General features: G+C 38.9%; 1 protein-coding gene across 1 annotated transcript; it reads left to right on the top strand.

Moving 5' to 3' along the window:
- The first annotated feature begins 528 nt into the window (after window positions 1–528).
- LOC131428703 (uncharacterized) lies at window positions 529–1,115 on the top strand. The gene is made up of 3 exons (XM_058592748.1): window positions 529–711; window positions 769–896; window positions 982–1,115. The coding sequence occupies exons 1-3, from the start codon at window positions 569–571 to the stop codon at window positions 1,113–1,115; spliced, it is 405 nt and encodes a 134-aa protein (XP_058448731.1). The 5' UTR covers window positions 529–568.
- The last annotated feature ends 18,695 nt before the right edge of the window (window positions 1,116–19,810 follow it).

Below are 19,810 nucleotides of genomic sequence, written 5' to 3'. Positions count from 1 at the left end.
AAGTGTGAATTGAGTATGAACATTCCGGGAAAAGGATTGAAATTCCCAGTCGACGACATCGAACTGCAGCTGACGGTCGGACAGAGAGAACTGACGAACGGCACGTAGACAGCTGTTGAAGCGCTCGAGAAAAAAAAGGAATTCCCTAACTAATGCAATCCATCACTAGTGATGAATTTAAGATATGGATAAGTAACATAACATAAGATGCAATTTGGAACAGAGTTTAGTTAAATCACATTTGACACAATCGAATGATTTTCGAAACTTGAAATTTTGGCAACATTTCAGATGTTTTCAACAAACTGTCAATCAAGCCTGTTCCACTCATAGTAATTTGAAACGAGTCCAACCAAATCGGAATATCCATGTGACGAGAAGGTGGAACGTAAAATCTCCGCTTTTTGCGAATCCTGCCTTCTGGCACTGGGACGTACGCGCTCGGAAACCTGTTTGATTAAAATCATGCTTATAAGCTACTTTTTTTCGCTACTCACTGGCAGAAATTTATTGCTGTTCAATCAACTAGTAACTTCCTAGTTAGGAGCTTATCAACATAACAACGGGAATGATCTGTTTGGTGTTTATTTATCTATTAGCATACACATTTGGAGGAATCATGAGCACAAGTGCACATGACGGGGCAATCGTTTTTCAAGAACGAGATCCCTCTGTTATAAAAGACATCCTTGACATGCTGTTGAATGAGAGGTAAGTGCGTTATTGAGCTTCAGTGCACAGCATTCATATTAAATAGATTCTCTATAGCGACCTAACCTTGAAAGATCACCGACAAGAGGAACATCGCTTGAAATCGAGAATTTTAGCGAAGGAAACCTTTCATTTCATTACGAGCACCGGGGAGGAATTCATTGTTCACAGTGAAACTCTAAACGGTAAGTGACGACGGAATTGGAAAAAAATTCTTATATGTAGTATAAACACGAGCGTTACTTTCATACGTGTTTTTTATGCGAACAGATATAAATAAAATTGAGGTGGTGTCTAATTTCGACCCGGCGGAGACCGTGCCCATAAAGCTGCTGCTGTCACTAATTGGAGGAGGAAATGTTAAATCGGTTACTATTAGCAGACCCCGTAATCGACATAAATGAATGTTCTTTGCTCTTAGGAATGAATTCTTACTTTAATAAAAAAAAACAATATTCAATTCTAGTTATCTTAAAATCCGAGTTTGAAAAATTTCAACATTCGATTTTTCTCGAACAGCAAACTATTGCACAATCTTTCCATTACTTTTCGTCTTATACCTGTCGGTGCATTGCAGTTCAGTTTAATCTGTTATGCCATCTAGCAGTTCAACATGCACTGCTGAGTGCAAAAATCCGGAAAACAGGTATTGGATCAACGAGAATGATTACAATCTCGAGGTTGGGGCTTTTAAACGGAAACCGAACACCTTAATTCGGAGTGAGGCTAAAAAGTTGCATGTGAACAGAATACCAAAACTCGAGTTGGACTACGTAACACGCGACAAAATCTGGACATTCCGAAGTTCGTATATTGCTGGAAGTACACATTATCAACGCGTGAAATATTTCGGGGACTAATGAAGGGTCTGTTCATTGTGTAAAGTTAATTTTTGGTGATACTATAAACGACGACACGACCTGCCACTCGCCTATAAAAACTGTATCGTAAATTTAACTACCCCCCAGTAACTTGTAATGTCAAAAAGAAATCTCTTAGAAATTTTTGGAAACTGGCAACCAAGACTAAACAAGTTTTGTTTTTGAATAACAGGAACCTTCACCGTAGTTCGATAATGAAAACAAGGAAAATAAGTATAACTTTAACTAAATTAGTTATTCGGCCCAAATGAGTTTTTCTAGGTAGGATTTGTTAACTTCGTGGATTCACTTATATTTAGTACATTTCAGCATTATGCAGCGAGAACATTATGGCTATCTTACATGGTGAGTTAATAGACTAAACACCGCGGTACTTTGGGTTAATTCACGTACGTACGTACGTTTATTCGTACAATTCGACGGGTTTATCAGAATCCCTAAAGATCTGGACGAATAGGACTGCTTTATCGAGAAATGATATACGAGGTCTGTTCAAAAAGTTCCCGGAATTTTTTAATTGCGCGCGTCTGGAGAGTCCGGTGGTCAAAATTTTTTTTTATTGTGTTGGTACATATGCCCCTAATGTATGGTGAAATTTTCAGCTGTATTCATTGTTTACATTCTGTCTTCTAGCGGCTGGTGTAGACGTGTTTTTTTGAGCTCGGCGATTTTTGTTAGTTTAAACAATGGAAGAATTGAAGAATTTGTATTAAATTTTGCGTGAAAAATGAAATAAAGTGTAACCAAGTGTGCGAAATGTTACAGAGAGCCTACGGTAAGTCTGCTATGAAAAAAACAAGTGTTTACAAGTGTTATAGCGTTTCCAAGATGGCCGCGAAAACGTTGAAGACGACGAACGCTCCGGTCGACCCAGCACGTCAATAATCGATGAAAATGTGGGAAAAGTGGAAAAAATGATTATGGATGATCGCCGAATCACTATTAGAGAAGTTGCTGATGAAGTTGGCATATCAGTTGGCTCATGCCATCATATTTTTTCAAATGTTTTGGGCATGAAACGAGTGGCAGCAAAATTCGTTCCAAAACTGCTGAATTTTGATAAAAAAACGACTTTTAATACTTTAATCATGCCCCAACCTCCTTATTCACCAGATATCGCTCAGTGTGATTTTTTCCTGTTCCCAAAGTTGAAGAGACCCATGAAAGGGCAGCGTTTTTCATCGATTGACGAGATAAAGGTAGAATCGCTGAGAGTGCTACAGAGCATTACAAAAAGTGACTATCAGGGGTGTTTCGAAGACTGGAGAAAACGCTGGCATAAGTGTATTATATCAAGGGGGGGATTACTTTGAAGGGGACCATATAGATGTAGACGAATAAATAAATATTTGTTTTAGAAAAATGAGAATTCCGGGTACTTTTTGAACAGACCTCGTATGCCTAAACAGGAACCACAAAATTAAGATATTAATGAGTGCGTGAAAATTCTGCAGGACACTCAAAAAACTCCAAAGCCTTTTATTAACTGTATGCGTCATGTCTTAAAATTATGTACAACTGTAGATACACATCATTGCATTTGCATGCTTAAGGACAAATTACTTGTTTGTTGTCGAAATACGTTGTGCATCGATTGATGCGAAATAACCCTATTAGGAAATAACATTTTAAAAACGTGTATAGAACGACACTTTCGAGTTTCCTGAAAATGATACTCATTGCTTAGAACTGACAATAAACAAATTTACAATACCAAAAAAAAAACAAATTTTTAAATGTTGCTTAAGAATTAAGAGTTGCTCATTATAATAAATTCACGGGACTTTTGGGAATTGACTAAAAAATATGTCTGTAGCTTATCACAGTTTCGTTCATACTTAATTTTAATGGAAAAAATTTGTTTCGCAATATTCTCGAACAATTTTTATTTCATAATTATATCGTAACCATCATGTAATATGAAGTCATAAGCGCTAACCAACTTCAAATCTTCTTGAAACTTCGTTATTTGCTAAGTATATGATTCAAATGCTATGGATCATCTTCAAGTCACTCCAGGTGATCTGATTAGTGGATGATGCATTAACAAACTTTGATAGTGGTTGGAAAATTTCTTCAATATAATAGTTGAGATATTTGAGAAGGAATAATTATTCGATGGTTAACCTTTGCCGGAGCGGAATTAAGAGTTACTAGAGCGGGAATCCGAATGCATTATTCAACTTGGTGTAAATGAGCATCGATTTTCTCAACAAAAGTACAGCAAATCTGCTATCGTAGTGGTCATTGTTATTGTATTGTTTACTAATCTAGCCAAGGATACATATGTGGTCTGCAACACCAAATATTGGAAGGTTGTGTCGAAGGATGGTTCTCGGATTCTCAGCATTGGAAATTGGTGCAAGAATTTAAGAAAACTGAATAAAAGTTTTCGGTTGTTAGTTTTGTGAATTTATCCGAAATTGAAATACATTTTAATATGATCAACAAAAAGACTGAAATTAAAAAAAAATCAACTCACCTTCTCAAAACAGTTTGAAGCAACGGATTCTAATATTCGAAAAAGAGTACTACAAGACTCCCGCTGTTTGCTCAATTGAGTTGTTTATTTATGTTAATGTGATTTCTTAGCAACTAACTCATAGCAACAAGAACAGTGTTGCTCAAGAGTATTATTTTTACCATAAGAAAGGGGTCGCTCAATTTCTGGTAACTAGCAGTGGATTGTTAACGGACACTTTTTAATGCAATGTTTCTTCGGAGTGCCTGGTCGACGACACGACGTGCCACTCGCTTTTAAAACTGTATCGCAAATCGAGCTACCCCTCAGTAACTGGTAATGTCAAAATGATATCCTATGAAAAAAGTTTAAAATTGGGAACGCGGTCAGAGAAATTGTTGTTTTCGAAATAACAGTTACAGTAACCCTAGTTACCATTCAGGCACGTACCGAGAGGGGGGGCCCGAGGGGCCCTGGCCCCTCCCGAAATCAGAAACAGAAATAAAAAAAAAATTTGATTCGAAGCGAACAGTGTCAAAACTAAATAAAATGAAAATTAAATACGGGGCAAAATAAACGACAATAATAAAAAGACACTTAATTATTCTGGATGACTGGAATATAAAAGTGCGCGAGCTTACCATAGTTGAGCAAGGTTCTGCAAGGGGACGGGTATAGCGTGATGGGTAAGTCTATGTCTTTCACGCAGCCCGCCTGGGTTCGATTCTCAACCCCGAACATAGGATCAGAAAGTTTTTCTACCCCGAAGATTTGCCTCTCCCATAAGGTTAAAACACATATAATTGAAAAAAAAAAAAGATTCTGCAAATTAGAAAGATATCCTGTCGCTGGATCTCGCACATACTTATTTATGACTAAAAAGACGAGCGCAAGTGCACTTCGAGTACAAGTTTGACTACATCCATTATTATACGACAGAGAAATAAATGATTAAACGCTAATGTACTGAAGTCGTCGCGGCTTGAGTGCCTGGCAGGGAGGCTCATAGTATAGTTTTGGAGTACTAAATTGATTAAAGATCGAAATCGCTGTGAAAGGGCCTTACATGCAGCACATGAGCATCGCTACCATAGTTAAAATCAACGATTTAGTGCTCCAATTACTTGCCCATCCACCTTGTTCACCTGATTTGGCCTACTAGAACTGTTATCTATTCCCAACCCAAAAGTCATCTCTAAGAAAACGATGTGAGTTTCGTTTTGAAATTTTAGACCGCTACTTCCGGAACCTGATACCGAAACCTGTATAGCTAAAGTAAGTTTGTATGGCCATCAACCAATATAACCTACAAATTTAGAAGATGCTTTCCGTTCTCCACGAATCGAAGTAAGAGATCTATCTCGGACCACTTCTCAAAATTTATCACAAGTCTTGTGGATTTTTGTGCTCTGGAAATGGACATTTAGGGTGTGAACCATTTCGCGGTTAATTTTAACTTTTGGTTGAAATCTGACACTCGAGTGGTTATTTTGAGGTGTCAAAAATAAATCTGCTCGAAAGCATGGTTGTTTTTGACAGATCGACGGTTATTTTCCGACACTGAAAAAAATGTTGCAAAGAAAATTCTAATATCAATTGTTTAGTCAAAATTATTTCTAGTGCAAAATAAACCCAAATAATTTACCATTCGTCAAACTTTGAAATGGGCCGCAGTTTTAATTAAACTTAACTACTAGACACAAAATAACCACTCAAGTGTCAGATTTTACCCAAAAGTTAAAATTAGCCGCGAAATGGTTCACAGCCTTAGAAGGTCTTAAACATGTGGGATTAAAATGGCATGACATTAAACGTATAACTTTCTCTCGGTAATAGTCACAAATTTTATATAAATATCTAATAATGATAGTTTCAGAAGGTGTCTGTTAAAAACGCCAGTAAATGGCGCACCGGAATTTATCTATCTAAGCAATCTTCAGTAACATTATTTTTTTCATTCTGGGCCCCTCCCGAAACCAAATCCTGGGTACGGGCCTGTTACCTTTGTTTATCTTTTCAAGGTAATCGTTCTCGGTTTCATTATTGCACATGCTCAATCTAGAGCATCTCAAAAGTTCTCATCGTCGACTGCAGATCTAAATCGGAATTGAGAGTTTTTATGGCTTGCTAATTTTGTATTTAATTATATATTCTGTTCACTAATAATATGTATTCTTGTAGCCTCTCTTCAAAGTGCGTAAAAACCCGAAACTAACCGCTTTTGCGTTTATCTACGGCGTGATGCTTAGAGGGTGAAGAAAATCTCACCGTGAGACCAGAATGATCTTCAACCCATTGCATTGTAGTACTCAGATGAACAGTATGACCGCGAATGTTGGTGTTATGCTGCAATTTTGATGATGTTGCTACTTGTTAGATCATTTCGATCGTGATTGCAATTATTTATATACTTTCAAATGTACTAATCAGCATTCACAAATTTTATATGACTTTTTCACCAATATTTCAATTATATAAAAGTCCTACACAAAATAAATGTTTAGTTACCGGTGAAATATGCTGCGACAACAATTTCATTCAACTGTGATCTGCGCTTCGCTGACATGGATTGCATTTAATGATATATGTACGTAGCTACATGCCGTTGTGTGAAAGAACCAAAAGAAGTGGACGAAACCGTAGGTCGAGTGGCCTACGCTAAAATGCGGAAACGGAGTGTCCCTTTTTAATTCTTCCCTTATATCGAATTCATATAATGAGGCCCTTATTACCGGTATCACTTCACGGTGAAAATCAAGTGAAGTGAATGTAGGTATTTATCACGAAAGTCGCTTCAGAGGAAAAAGTAATTACTTTTATGAGCTTGTGGTTATTACGAACATAACATCATTTTTTTGGAAAAATGAGTTTTTTCACTACGTGACTACTTCAGTGTGCGTGATACTGGTAACAAGGAAAATCAAGTGAAGTGATATAAGTGTGAAGTGAAAGTGAAAGTGGAAGTGAGAACGGTTATTAGGACCTGAAATTCTTTTTAAACACCAGTAGAAGACGAGACAATCCGTGGGAACGACTTGACAGGGTATTTTGATTATTAGAATGAAATGCAAAATCGCGATTCTGAACATTAAGCAAAAAATCAAAATCCCGAAACGACATTATCATTCCTGTTGTCATTCAAATATTTTTGATAGATACATAGATTGCAAACGAAAAATTCAGTGGCAAATATATACGGATATGTTCCATTTTGCTCGATCCTCATTACATCGCTTTATTGTTAGCGCCATGAAAACTGGTTTATTCCTGCAATCAATATAATTAGCCTAACTTGAAATAAACTGTTTTACTTATAATACATCTTTTAAAGTATTACCTGTTTGCTTATTATGCTGTGCATGGTGACTATTTCGTAGCAACCACAGCAGTGATGCTTGTAAATTATATTTTTATTATTACCTAGGGGTCTTTCAATACTTCGGTAACTGATAGTGATCACGCATGAACACTTTTTATTGCGATTTTTCTTCGAAGTGCCTGGTCGTGTCGTCGGCCTGGTCGTGTCGTCGCTATAAACTTGGCGGTTCAATGTATAGTGCGCTGGTTTCACAAGCCAAGTTCGAAATTTGGCCTGGAAGGATTCTTAGTGTCAGTAGGATCGTTGTACTAGTCATGCAATGATTCTGAACGTTAAGAATCGCGAAGTCTGTTGAAGCAGAAAAGACAAATTCCACAAAAGGAATGAAATGCCAAGAATTTGCTTACAAACTTTTAGATCGAAGATGGCGTCGAAAGAAGAGCAAGTGCGAAAAGCAATTGTGTACGGTCGCAGTGGAAATCCGGATTTGTCAGTAAGAAAACTTACAAAAATGCTTGGTTTTTCTGCGAGCACTTCCCAAAGCGTTCTTAAATCTTTCGATACACGTTTGACAGCAGCCAGGAAAGCTGGGAGCGGAACAAAACCGCATCTCAAGAACAACCCGAAGGTGGTGAAGCAAATATTACCGAAGAGACCAGATTTTTCGGAACGAAACCGTGGGTAGAAAAATAAAAATGTTTCCAATTTTCGTACAAACTTCCAAGAATCGGCAAGGTATGAAGTCGTTCATGGTGAAACCCGACCGTAATGATAAACAGAATGTCACCGCTAATATCCACGTTCGCATGTTATATCGCGAATAGTTGATGAAGTTTTCCTGTCTGATAATGAACGATGAAACTTATGTGTTGGAAGACTTTAAAAAAGCTTCCCGGAATAGACAGACTTTTATACAGGCATGCATCGAAACAGCGTAGTAGAGCGAACGAAGAAAAATGTCAAGTTTCTCAAAAATATTTGGTATGGTAGGCAATATGTACCTGTGATCGATCAAGAGATAGCTTCATCACTATCGAAACGGTAAACAAGTGAAGCTATAGCATCAGGGTTCAATTGTAGTGTTCCTTAGAAGAAATTAAATTTCACCGCTGTATTAGTATTATTTTTTGAAATTTAAAGATTTTTATTTTTAATACTTGATATCCCTGTTCCGGCCTAATAGAAAGACATTTTCAGAGATTTTATTGTTGATTGATTTCGAAAATCTTAGGAATCTCAGTTGTTTAGGAATTTCTTGAACAACACAATATTTTATTATAAAATATTAGAGAAGATTCTGAGTACATGAACCGAGTATATTCAATAATAATTAATACCGTTACACGTGTTTCTTTTTCGTAAGCTATAGGTGTTACGAAGCGTTACTTTTTTGCGAGTTATAGGCGAGTTTTTAGGGTAAACTATTATGAGTGTTACATGCGTTACTTTTTTGGTGTTACGAACCATTACATGCGTTACTTTTTCTTTAGTTATAGGTGCTATGAATCGTTACATGCGTTACTTTTTATAAGATATACTTATTACAGAGTGTTACATGCGTTACTTTTTTGTAAGTGATAGACGTTATGAAGCGTTACATGCGTTACTTTTTTAAGGTTAAGGTTCTATGAGGCGTTACATACGTTACCTTTTTGTAAATTATAAGTGTTACATGCTTAATTTTTTTGGTGTTACGAACCATTACATGCGTTACTTTTCATTTAATTATAGGCGTATTGAACTGTTACATGTGTTACTTATTGTAAGATATACTTATTACAGAGTGTTACATGCGTTACTTTTTTGTAAGTGATAGACGTTATGAAGCGTTACATGCGTTTCTTTTTTAAGGTTAAGTTTTCATGAGGCGTTAAATACGTTACCTTTTTGTACATTATAAGTGTTACATGCTTAATTTTTTTGGTGTTACGAACCATTACATGCGTTACTTTTTATTTAGTTATAGGCGTTATGAACTGTAACATGCGTGACTTTTTGTAAGATATAGTTATTACAGAGTGTTATTTTTTTGGAAGTTATTGACGTTATGAAGCGTTACATGCGTTACTTTTTTAAGGTTAAGGTTCTATGAGGCTTTATTACACGCTTTATTTTTTTGGTGTTACGAACCATTACATGCGTTACTTTTTATTTAGTTATAGGCTTTATGAACTGTTACATGCGTTTTTTTGTACGATATACTTATTACAGAGTGTTACATGCGTTACTTTTTTGTAAGTTATAGACGTTATGAAGCGTTACATGCATTACTTTTTTAAGATTAAGGTTTCTTGAGGCGTTAAATACGTAACCTTTTTGTAAATTATAAGTGTTACATGCTTTATTTTTTTAATGTTACGAACCATTACATGTGTTTCTTTTTATTTATTGATAGGCGTTATGGACTGTTACATGCGTTACTTTTTGTACGATATACTTATTACAGAGTGTTACATGCGTTACTTTTTTGTATGTTATAGACGTTATGAAGCGTTACATGCGTTACTTTTTGTAGGTTATATGTGTTACGGAGCCTTACATACGTTACTTTTTTGTAATTTGTAGGTGTTACATGTGTTACGATTTTGTTAGTTATAGGCGTTACATGCTTTATATTTTTAAATAACAAGGGGCCGTATGAGTGGAATGTAGTAAAGTCTGTTTTTTGTAGTATCTTCTCAAAAACAAAGTCCACAGAGTACAACGCGGTTTCGCATGAATAAAAAAAAAGTTCGAACATGTAGTTAATGCTACTTCCGAATTTAAGCATTAACTGCATACCGTATCGACGCAGAGCCGGAAAAGCTTGCATAAGCATGCACAAAGCAAGAAACGTACTTACATCTGTAAAAATGCCCCTTTTTTTATTTCTGTACATCACTTTATCAGCAAACACACGAGTAGCAACCTCTAGAGCTACCTACCGAAAACTTGAAGTAAATACTACAGTTTGTAGCATGTTTTGACAGGAACGTGATCCACACGTAGCATTTACTACCGAAATTCAAGCATGCTACGTTTTATTCATACGGCCCAAGGCATTACGAAACGTTACATGAATTCCAATTTCATAATTATTAGGCGTTACATAGGTTAATTTTTTGTAGGGTATAGGCGTTACAAAGTGATATTTCCGATTCTTTTTTGTAAGATATAGGTGTTACGAATTGTTACATGCGTTACTTTTTTGAAAGTTACTTTCAACTTTTTTTTGCGTTACTTTTTTGAAAGTTACTTTTTTAATTAAAATTTAATGAGAAGAAACATACGTTACTTTCATAGCTATTAGGCGTTACCTGCGTTACTTTTTTGTAAGTAATAGGTATTATGAACCGTTACTTGCGTTACTTTTTTATCAGTTTTTTATTTTTTAAATGTGTTTCATTCACATCAATACTTTCATTTCTGCATGGCGTGTGAGCGTTGCTCATCATTGAAAATGTTAGTGACTACGTAAACTTTTATTTGTGTTCGTTTGTTACGAAGATTTGCGCTGCATATGGTTCACTAAATTGATAATTTTTACTTGCGGTGTGCACATTTCAACAGTTGGATAATTCTTATAGCTCTTTTGTAAACATTTGTAGCCCATAAAAGAACCGATTTGAAGAATTTTCTCCGTTGTTGTTCACTTTTCGTATTATTTTGCTCCAACGCAAACATCCTGCAGCTGACTGCTAATGTAATTGCCCTTGTTTGAAGTGAAATGAGTGAAATGAGAACGACGCACAAAATCAACATGCAAAATACCGATTTTCTAATAGCAAAATAAGGATTTTCTAATAAGAAAATAATATAGCACTTCTTTGTGAAATATTGTAGAGTCTCAAGAAAGAACCAAATAATAAAGTCACTTCGATGCTCCACCATATTGATGCCATTTACCTTGAATTTACAACGCAGGAACAGCAGAATATTCCTTTTCAATTCGAAATTTAAATCTGTTTCATTCTGTATCTGAAACTGAATTCTTAACCTACGTTATTGAAGCGCTAAAGAGCATACTGTAAAATATAACTAAACTTTTTTTTTCAATATGGTTCGAAAAATAAAAGACTAGTGTCATAAATATAATACTTCTACAAGAAAATTGACGAAAACGCATGGTAAACAATGCTATCGGTCGGGTGACGGTCGGGATTGTAGACCATGTTCGATGTACGTTTTACCGTGTCTGACTGCGTTTTAGAGTGTCTAATAACAAGGTTCAGAGTGGCAAAATGGTAGCGCGTATGCACGGAATGCATAAGAACGCAGGCTCGAGTCCTGTCTCTGAGCGTATATTTTTCCAATAAATCATCGTTTCTGTTAGTTTTTCATTCATTTTGTTTCTCCAATATATGTTTCCACTCATTCATTGCAAAAAACTAAAACTTAGTTAGGGCGGCTTTACGCCAAACCAACTACAATTGATAAATTGTTAAAAACAATGCTTTCAACACGAAAGTTTCAAATTTTTTCGGTAGCTGGCGCCATAAACCAGAAAACTCCGCTTTATCCCCCTTTCTCCTATAGGTTTTCCTTTAATAACTTTTTCTACAAACTTCGGATCGTTTTGCGGTCTTAGAAAATATTCTTCCTCGTTAAGTTTCCTACGAAAAAAAATCACGTGCTTATATTTAGAGATTAAGAGGCGACCTCCAGACGATTTTTCTTGTATACAGCAAGTTTCCTCATACTAAAATATGGTTTCTTCGAACGATCTAAAATTTTGCATAGTTCCTATGAGATTCAAAAGGAGCAAGAAAAGTTCAGTGGAGATAAAGTCTATTTTACCCCAACCTTGACCACACATATATTAGAATATTTGCAGGGTTCTTCATTATTTTCAAATGAATTTTTGCTAAAATTAGCGGTTTCGTTATTAAAAACAGCGTTTAAATTGTTTCAACATTTGACAAAGGCAACCTCATCTGCGTATAAATATTTATTTTTACTTCTTGGTAGACAGGTTCATTCAAACTTTCAATTTACCACCTGCGTTGGTCAAATTCGGTTTACTATTCAGTGTGAAAGAAAAATACAAACAACTTTATCTTCTCTATTCAAGGTGAGTAGCGTTAACAGAAAAGGCAGCCCTAATTGAATATGTACATACAATACTATTGTGGTAGCGTTGTGAGCTCTCCGAAAATTAGACCATTGACGTGGATGCAGGACGCTTGCCAAATGGAAGGAAAATTGTTTCATTTTCATTTATACCGAAAATAAACAACCGCCAGCAGGAACCTACTGGGAGAAAATGGACTTCCGTGTAGCAAATCGATGAGCATCGGCAGGACATGGAAGCGGGGACCAGAATGGCCAGATAAGCCAGCACTAGCACAAGGACTACGGCAACGGCGGCGGTGGCGGCTAGCGAGCCGGGAGCGAATTTCGATGTGGGCTGGGGATTTCACCGAAGATAACAAGGAAAAGCTGCTGCTGGAATAATGGTCACAGCAGGAATGAGAAAATAAACACAAATACAGTCCGGAAACCAAACATGGACATAAAAAGATGTCTGGCTCGGTCTGGCATGCAGCATCCTTCTCTTGTTCCGCTTTGTTGGTTTGAGTTTTTTTTGCTGTTGTGGAAAACTGTGGAAAGTTTGCTAGGTTTGTGGGCAGAGCAGTATTGATCGGTGCCCGCTGACCAATGGGATGTTCTGGTGTGTATTTTATGTTGGTTTTCCGGTATTTCAACTGTGCTGAATGTGTTCAAATATTTAAGAAAGGGGTTTTTGATTTCCGTGTGTAGGAAGAAGGGAGAAATGGTTCAGGTGAAATGAAATTGAGAAAACTAAATGAAAAACTTAAAGTATAGATTTCCTGAAACAACTGCTCGAAAGTGGCTGAGAATGTTTTAAAATTCGAAGAGTGAAAACTAAAAAATATCAACATGAAAATCAACAATGTACAGTCCTGCAAAATTATTCCATGAACACAGTATATCGCAAATCGCCAGATGATTTATTCATCCTTCCTTAAATGGACGCTCGTTATCTTGACCCTTGTGTTTGGAATGCGTAATGAAGTGCAATTTCATTTTGGTTCCTACCAAAACGGAAGGAATTCAAACTGCTGGTCATGTTCGTTTGTAGCTGTTTCCCCTCCCGCTAATCAACCAAAAACATGTCTGTATTGGTCAGGCCAACCCACACTCGACTCGTAGGTACCTGATGTGAGTCGGTTTGCCGATTTAATTTGGAATTAGAATAAATTTAATTTCACTTCACTCCGGAGTAGTGGCTTCCTCCTCTGCGATTTCCCATTACCTGCTATAGAAAGTTTTGGACCGTACGTCTCATTCTGTAAGACATTCCGAACCGAGTCCTATATTGAAAAATCTTCTTTTGCTTTTTATGAACAGCAGGTATAGGAGAGAATTTGTGCTAGCCTTCGCTTTCATGGTACAGTCTACAGAGAACAGTCGATATGTGGGTACAATTCGGGAAAGCTTTCCGATCGGAATGAAAGTAGACAAGGCGTCTAATCGTCTATGGACCATCTTCATCCCTGGTCGACCGGTGCGGCCGAACCGCACATGGAATGGTGGGGAAGTTTTCGGCCTGTTGTTGCTTCAAAGAAATACGAGTTCATTTGTGTGTGGAGAATGGAATTTTGTTATAACAAGTTTCTCATCCTTTCCGGAGTCCAAAGCGTAGCAGCAAGAACCTGGCAGGGATCCTTGTACGAACAACGAAAAGTTCAGCTCGATATACTAAGGGTAAGGTTGAGGTGATTTCCGGTGGAGAGAAAAAAAAGAAACTCAACATTGCAGAGAGCCCGACGTGGAACAAGACTCTGCGGTTTGCTGTTTGCGACTGGCGGTGAAAGGATTTATCATTGGGAAATTTTTGTATAATAATATGATGCATTGAGCCGCAAGAGGATTATGTTCATGAATTGATTAAATCTGCTTACCTTTGCAATATCTTGGATCGATGGGCAGAGTTTATGTTATGAATACGATAAGGTATTTCCTTATTAAACGTACAACATTTCCTGCCACATACTGAAAGAAAGTAATTGAGCAATTTGAAGCACGAATTCTTTTATGAGATACTTCTCATTTTGGATCTATGTTGCTTTTTCTTCAGAATACTATCAAGATAGTACATGCACTAAAATTCTCAATTCACACGAACTTTGTAAAAAAATTAAATCCTCGCGTAAATTATTTTTTTTGCGCTCCTTTTTATTTGAAATAACGCGTTTTTCGATTCAATTAAAGCGACAATCGCCTGAAAAATGTTTATGCATGATGAAGGAATATTTTATTTATACGTATACAAAATAATCCAACATGCTTCAGTGAATTGACCATTATGAAATCTATATTACGGACTTGTTTCTTTATATAGAATCTAGTGACGATCTTGAGTATCCAGGAATTCTCTGGAAAAAAAAAGAAATCGGTATATAAACGCGTGACTGTTGACTTTTGCATGACTTTTTAGTGCAGTATGTCCTCTTCGTACCATATTCAACAAATTGACATACTGTAATAATTTTTGTGGAAATTCTTGTCCATCAAAAACTTCTATGGAATACAGGCCTTAATGTCTACCAACGTTACCCGTTGACATTAGTGAGTTTCTTTATCGTGGTCCATACTCGTGGACAATCTCACAATCACAATCAATTAAAGAGATTAAAGGCCTTAATATCTACCAGCGTAACTAAGTGAACCAACATGATCAATGCAAATCATTGACTCATTGTGAATGTTCTAGGTCATCCAAAAACTACCAGTAGTTCAGGCCTAAAGCTCTACCTGTATAACAAAGCGCATTAACGAACATATTTTTCACGGTCTGAACTCGTGATACCACTTACAAATAGGAGGTTTGTTGTAGATTCTCTGCGTTACCCAAAACTAACCTGGATCTCAAATCTTAAGATCTACTAGCATAAGAACTGAATTAATGAAGTTATTGTCGTCGGTCCACATTCGTGATACCTCATGCAGTAATAGGCTACGCCATCCAAAACCTACCTGAAGGTCAGGCCCTAAGATATACCAGAATAACAAATTGGATTAACCAGCATAATCTTCACGCTATAGTAAGCAATATGTAACTAAGTAGGCAATATGTTGCTCCACGACTAAGAACACCATTGAAAAATTACACATCCCAAGTAGCAATCCGCAACTAGTTCTGATACGACAAAGTCCAAACTATGTTGCAACAAGAGCACAAATATGTGTCATTTAGGTCATTTAGGTTTCCAATCATAACATCTTTGTATCATATTGAATTAAATATAATTTATAAGCTATCGTTACTTAATCCAAACATATTTTTAATCACAACAATGCTTCTAGCCACTAGTTGAAAATAAGTTTATTTGACTTCAATAGTAGCAACTCATAACAAGTTTTGATACCACTTAACCCAACTGTGTTGCAACAAGAGTACGAACATGTTTTTTATGTTATACTGGTTAAATTAAGGTGACAGCAGTGTTTCTTTATAACGTAAACATTAAACTAACTATCATTTGTATGTTATCGATACTTGATTCTAACATATCTTTAATAACAGCTATGCTTTTAGCTACTAGTTGGAAAAAGGTTTATTTTCCGTTGCGAAACCATTATAAATACGTTAACGTATATGTGAATCGTTACTGTGAATTGTTATAGCAATAACTTAGATATTATAAGATTATAACATATAATTTCTTCATTGATTCAGATAGTTATCGGTAAGTTTTCCCAACGTTATGATAACTAAAATGCAAACAAAACAACCTTTGTTGGCTTGAATATAGCGAACACAATATGGAGTCTCAAGAAGTGTATGAAACGTAAATAAAACCAAGATATTACTTTTTTCAAAACTACTTTTTGCCGAAAATAGTGAAAGGCAGCATAGTCATTTTTGTTCTATGCACTGTCATAAACACGAAGAAAATAATATAGGGATTGGACATCGATTGTGATAATATTATAGTTCTCATGATATATGAATTTAAAATGATGAGAAATAACTCTACTTGGAATTTAGCATTCTGAACATAGGGTTATTTTGTTGTTTATTTTTCATATCTTTATTAACAGATTTTGATTGAAGGCGCATAAAAAACAGTTAGGTAAAATTGAATTCCGCTCGACAGTTTTTGGATCGTTGTGAAATTTGTACCTTGTAACAAGTTTGTGACTTAAAGTACTCTTCTGCTTTTTTATTGATGATAGAAAAGCATTCTGGATTCATTCAATGTTTATAATGTCGATGGTGACTAAGTTTCAACTAGTTTACTTGGAAACAAGTTATTTTCAAGTTATGAAAAGATAAGTTATTTCAGTAGGGCATTGCAACGTAACGATAACTTATTTTTAACCGACTTAGTAACTAGTAGAAACTGCGCTTTTTGAGTCATGCAAGTGATTAGATATTAGTAACAATCACTCAAATATCTGGTTGCAAACTAGTCACAAACAAGCTAGCGTAACAAAAGTTGTTACTTGGGATACGCATCGAATTGCTTGTGCAGATCTTAAGATCTGTTTTCACTGCAGTTCTTGGAAAACTGACAGCATGCCTGGAACAGATCAAATTAGAGGGGGACGGGTATTTTTTTTTACAAGGTGAAATGCATTTACGCACGGAGTGTGGGACTCTCCACAGGACTACCCAACTGTTGATTGGAACTACCTACTAAAACACCTTGGATCTCCAACCCTACCTCCCCGGCACCACCGCTAGGTATTACTTCGGGGTGGAAGGCTATTGGTACTCACAGCACCCTCCCCAGATTTATGCAGAATGGGGATCAGCATCCTGCTCTCGAGGGATCGACCAGTTGGATGACGAGGTCGGTCCAGTGATGCCGGCTGGAGGGTAACTTCCGGTTCACTGGCGCCTCGACGACCCAAAACTGATGCTATGTCACGGAACTACTCGACTAGTCTCCGCCAAAAGATCTAGTCTACACCGACGATGGGTTCCCCGACGAGGGAAGTCCTCCCGAACCGACGCTTACGGTATGCGTCTACGACCCAACCGAAAGGATGCCTAAGTCGATCCAATGATTCCGGTTGGAGCGTGACTTCCGGTTCACTGGCGCTCAGACGATCCTAGCGGTACCACGCGACGATCTACTCATCTAGTCCCCAACAAAGGATCTAGGCTACTCCGACGGAGAGTTCCCCGGCGAAGGAGAATCTCCAGACACCGAGTCCCTTACACCACACGGGACACCCGATGGAGTGCCGAGGTCGGTCCCGCGATTCCGGTTGGAGCATGGCTTCCGGTTCGCTGGCGCCTCGACGACTCGAATCGGTGTTGTGGCGGCTACTCGACTAGCCCCCGCCGAAGGATCTAGCCTACACCGACGGAGAGTTCCCCGACGAAGGAGGCCCTCCCGAAACCGACGCTTTCGATACCCGTCAACGCCCGACCGAGAGGATGCCTGGGTCGGTCCAGTGATTCCGGTTGGAGGATAGCTTCCGGTTATCTGGCGCCCCGACGATCCTAGCAGTTTTACGTACTACTCGTCTAGTCCTCGAAGATGGATCTAGACTACTCCGACGTAAAGCTTCCCGGCGAAGAAGGTTCTCCCGGACCGACGTTTATTCGCTGATCCCTCTTGAGCCTACTACGCGGCTAGCGGTCGCGGCTGCCTGTTGTTGATCCGCACTCCATTTCCGCTGCAATATGCCCGCAATTTGGGATGCCGCGGTCGACACTGCGTTCCAGCTCTCTACGCAGTGGCACATTCTCTGGATCAGGTTTTCCGGTGTGGTGTCCATGCCGCATGCCTCCAGTAGCTCACTCCTTTGATCCGTGAAACGGGAATATGCGAACAAGACGTGTTCAGCCGTCTCGATCTCGTCTGGGCAGCCAGGACATACAGGGGATGTCGCGTGGCCGAACCTGTGGAGGTACCATCTGAAGCACCCGTGGCTTGTGAGGAATTGCGTCAGGCCGAAGTTCACTTCTCCGTGAGGCCATTCTAACCAACTCGAGACCCTAGGTATGAGCCGATGTGTCCCACTCTTGTTGCCATCTGCGTAGAGAAGCGGCTTTGGAGGCCCTACGGGCGTTCCTGTCTCCTCGCATGCTGTAGCGCTCCGCGTCTTCCTTCACTATCAGACCGATAGGCATCATACTTGCAACCACGCAGGCCGCATCCCTCGATACAGTGCGGTATGCACTGATTACGCGAAGACACATCAGTCTATGCGTACTCTCCAGCATCTGTGCGTTGCGTTCCACATTTAGTGCCGACGCCCGATCCGGGATGCCGTACCTGAGGATCGAAACTGCCACTCCTGCCAGTAACCTTCGTTTACTGGAGCGCATAGGCGAGCTGTTGGGCATCAGACATCAGGGAGAGCGCCGCGATCGCTGTTGATGCGCGCTTGAAGGCGTATTCAACGTGCTTGCTGAAACTGAGTTTGTCGTCAAGCATCACACCCAATTGCTTCAGTGATCTCTTGGAGGGGATCACGCAATCTCCAGCATGTACCAACGCCTCCTGTTCCGATTTACGGTTGTATACCACCATCACCTCTGTTTTGTGGTGCGCGAGTTGCAATTTCCTGCTACGCAGCCAGTCCTCCACCAAGCAGATTGAGTGTGATGCTGATTTTCTCAAGGAGCTTACCCACAGTGTCGATCAGACAGATTGGTCTATACGCCGATGGATCCCCTGGGGGTTTTCCAGGTTTCGGTAATAGTACCAACCTTTGCCTTTTCCAAATTTCTGGGAACATACGCTCGTCCAGACATCTCTGTATGACCTCTCTGAACATGTCCGGTTTTGTCATTATAGCCGCCTTTAGAGCCACGTTTGGGATACCGTCTGGCCCGGGGGCTTTCTTTGTATCGAGCGATCTCGCCGCAGTGAGCAACTCCTCGTTCGTCACCTTTTCAACTTCGTTCGCTGGTAGCGGAGTTGGTTGCCAGGGGGACGTGTCGTGGTGGGGAAAGAGAACCGTTATGATTTCCTTCAACCTCGCCGGACTACGTTCAGGGGGTGCTAGCGCCCCTCTCGTTTTGGCCATTACCATCCTGTAGGCATCGCCCCATGGCCTGATGGCCTTGTTTAGTGCTAACTTCGCCGTTTTAAACGCCGTGTTCCTCTCCATCCTCATCTCCGCTGATCGAGCTCTTTGCATCCTTCTTCTAGCCCTGAGGCAGGATGCGCGAAGACGTGCAATTTGCTCGTTCCACCAGTAGACCGGAGGACTGTTGGTCCTCGGTTGAGCCTTCCTAGGCATCGTCGCGTCACACGCCCGTGACAAGATAGCGACCAACTCGTCCCCTCTCAGGTTCGCGTTGTGCTCCTCCAATTCAAGGGCAGCGCAAAACGTTTCGCGGTCGAAGTTAGCCACCTTTCACGCTAGAGTTTTAGGAGTATTACTCCTCCTTATGCTTCTCGCCAATTGGCCGATCGTGTAGCGAATGGCTAGATGGTCGCTATGGGTGTAGCCACCATCAACTCT

This window comes from Malaya genurostris, chromosome 2, assembly GCF_030247185.1.
Source record: "Malaya genurostris strain Urasoe2022 chromosome 2, Malgen_1.1, whole genome shotgun sequence".
Lineage (NCBI taxonomy): Eukaryota > Metazoa > Arthropoda > Insecta > Diptera > Culicidae > Malaya > Malaya genurostris.
Note: the sequence above shows the minus strand (reverse complement) of the source record. Positions and strands in the feature narration are given on the sequence as shown.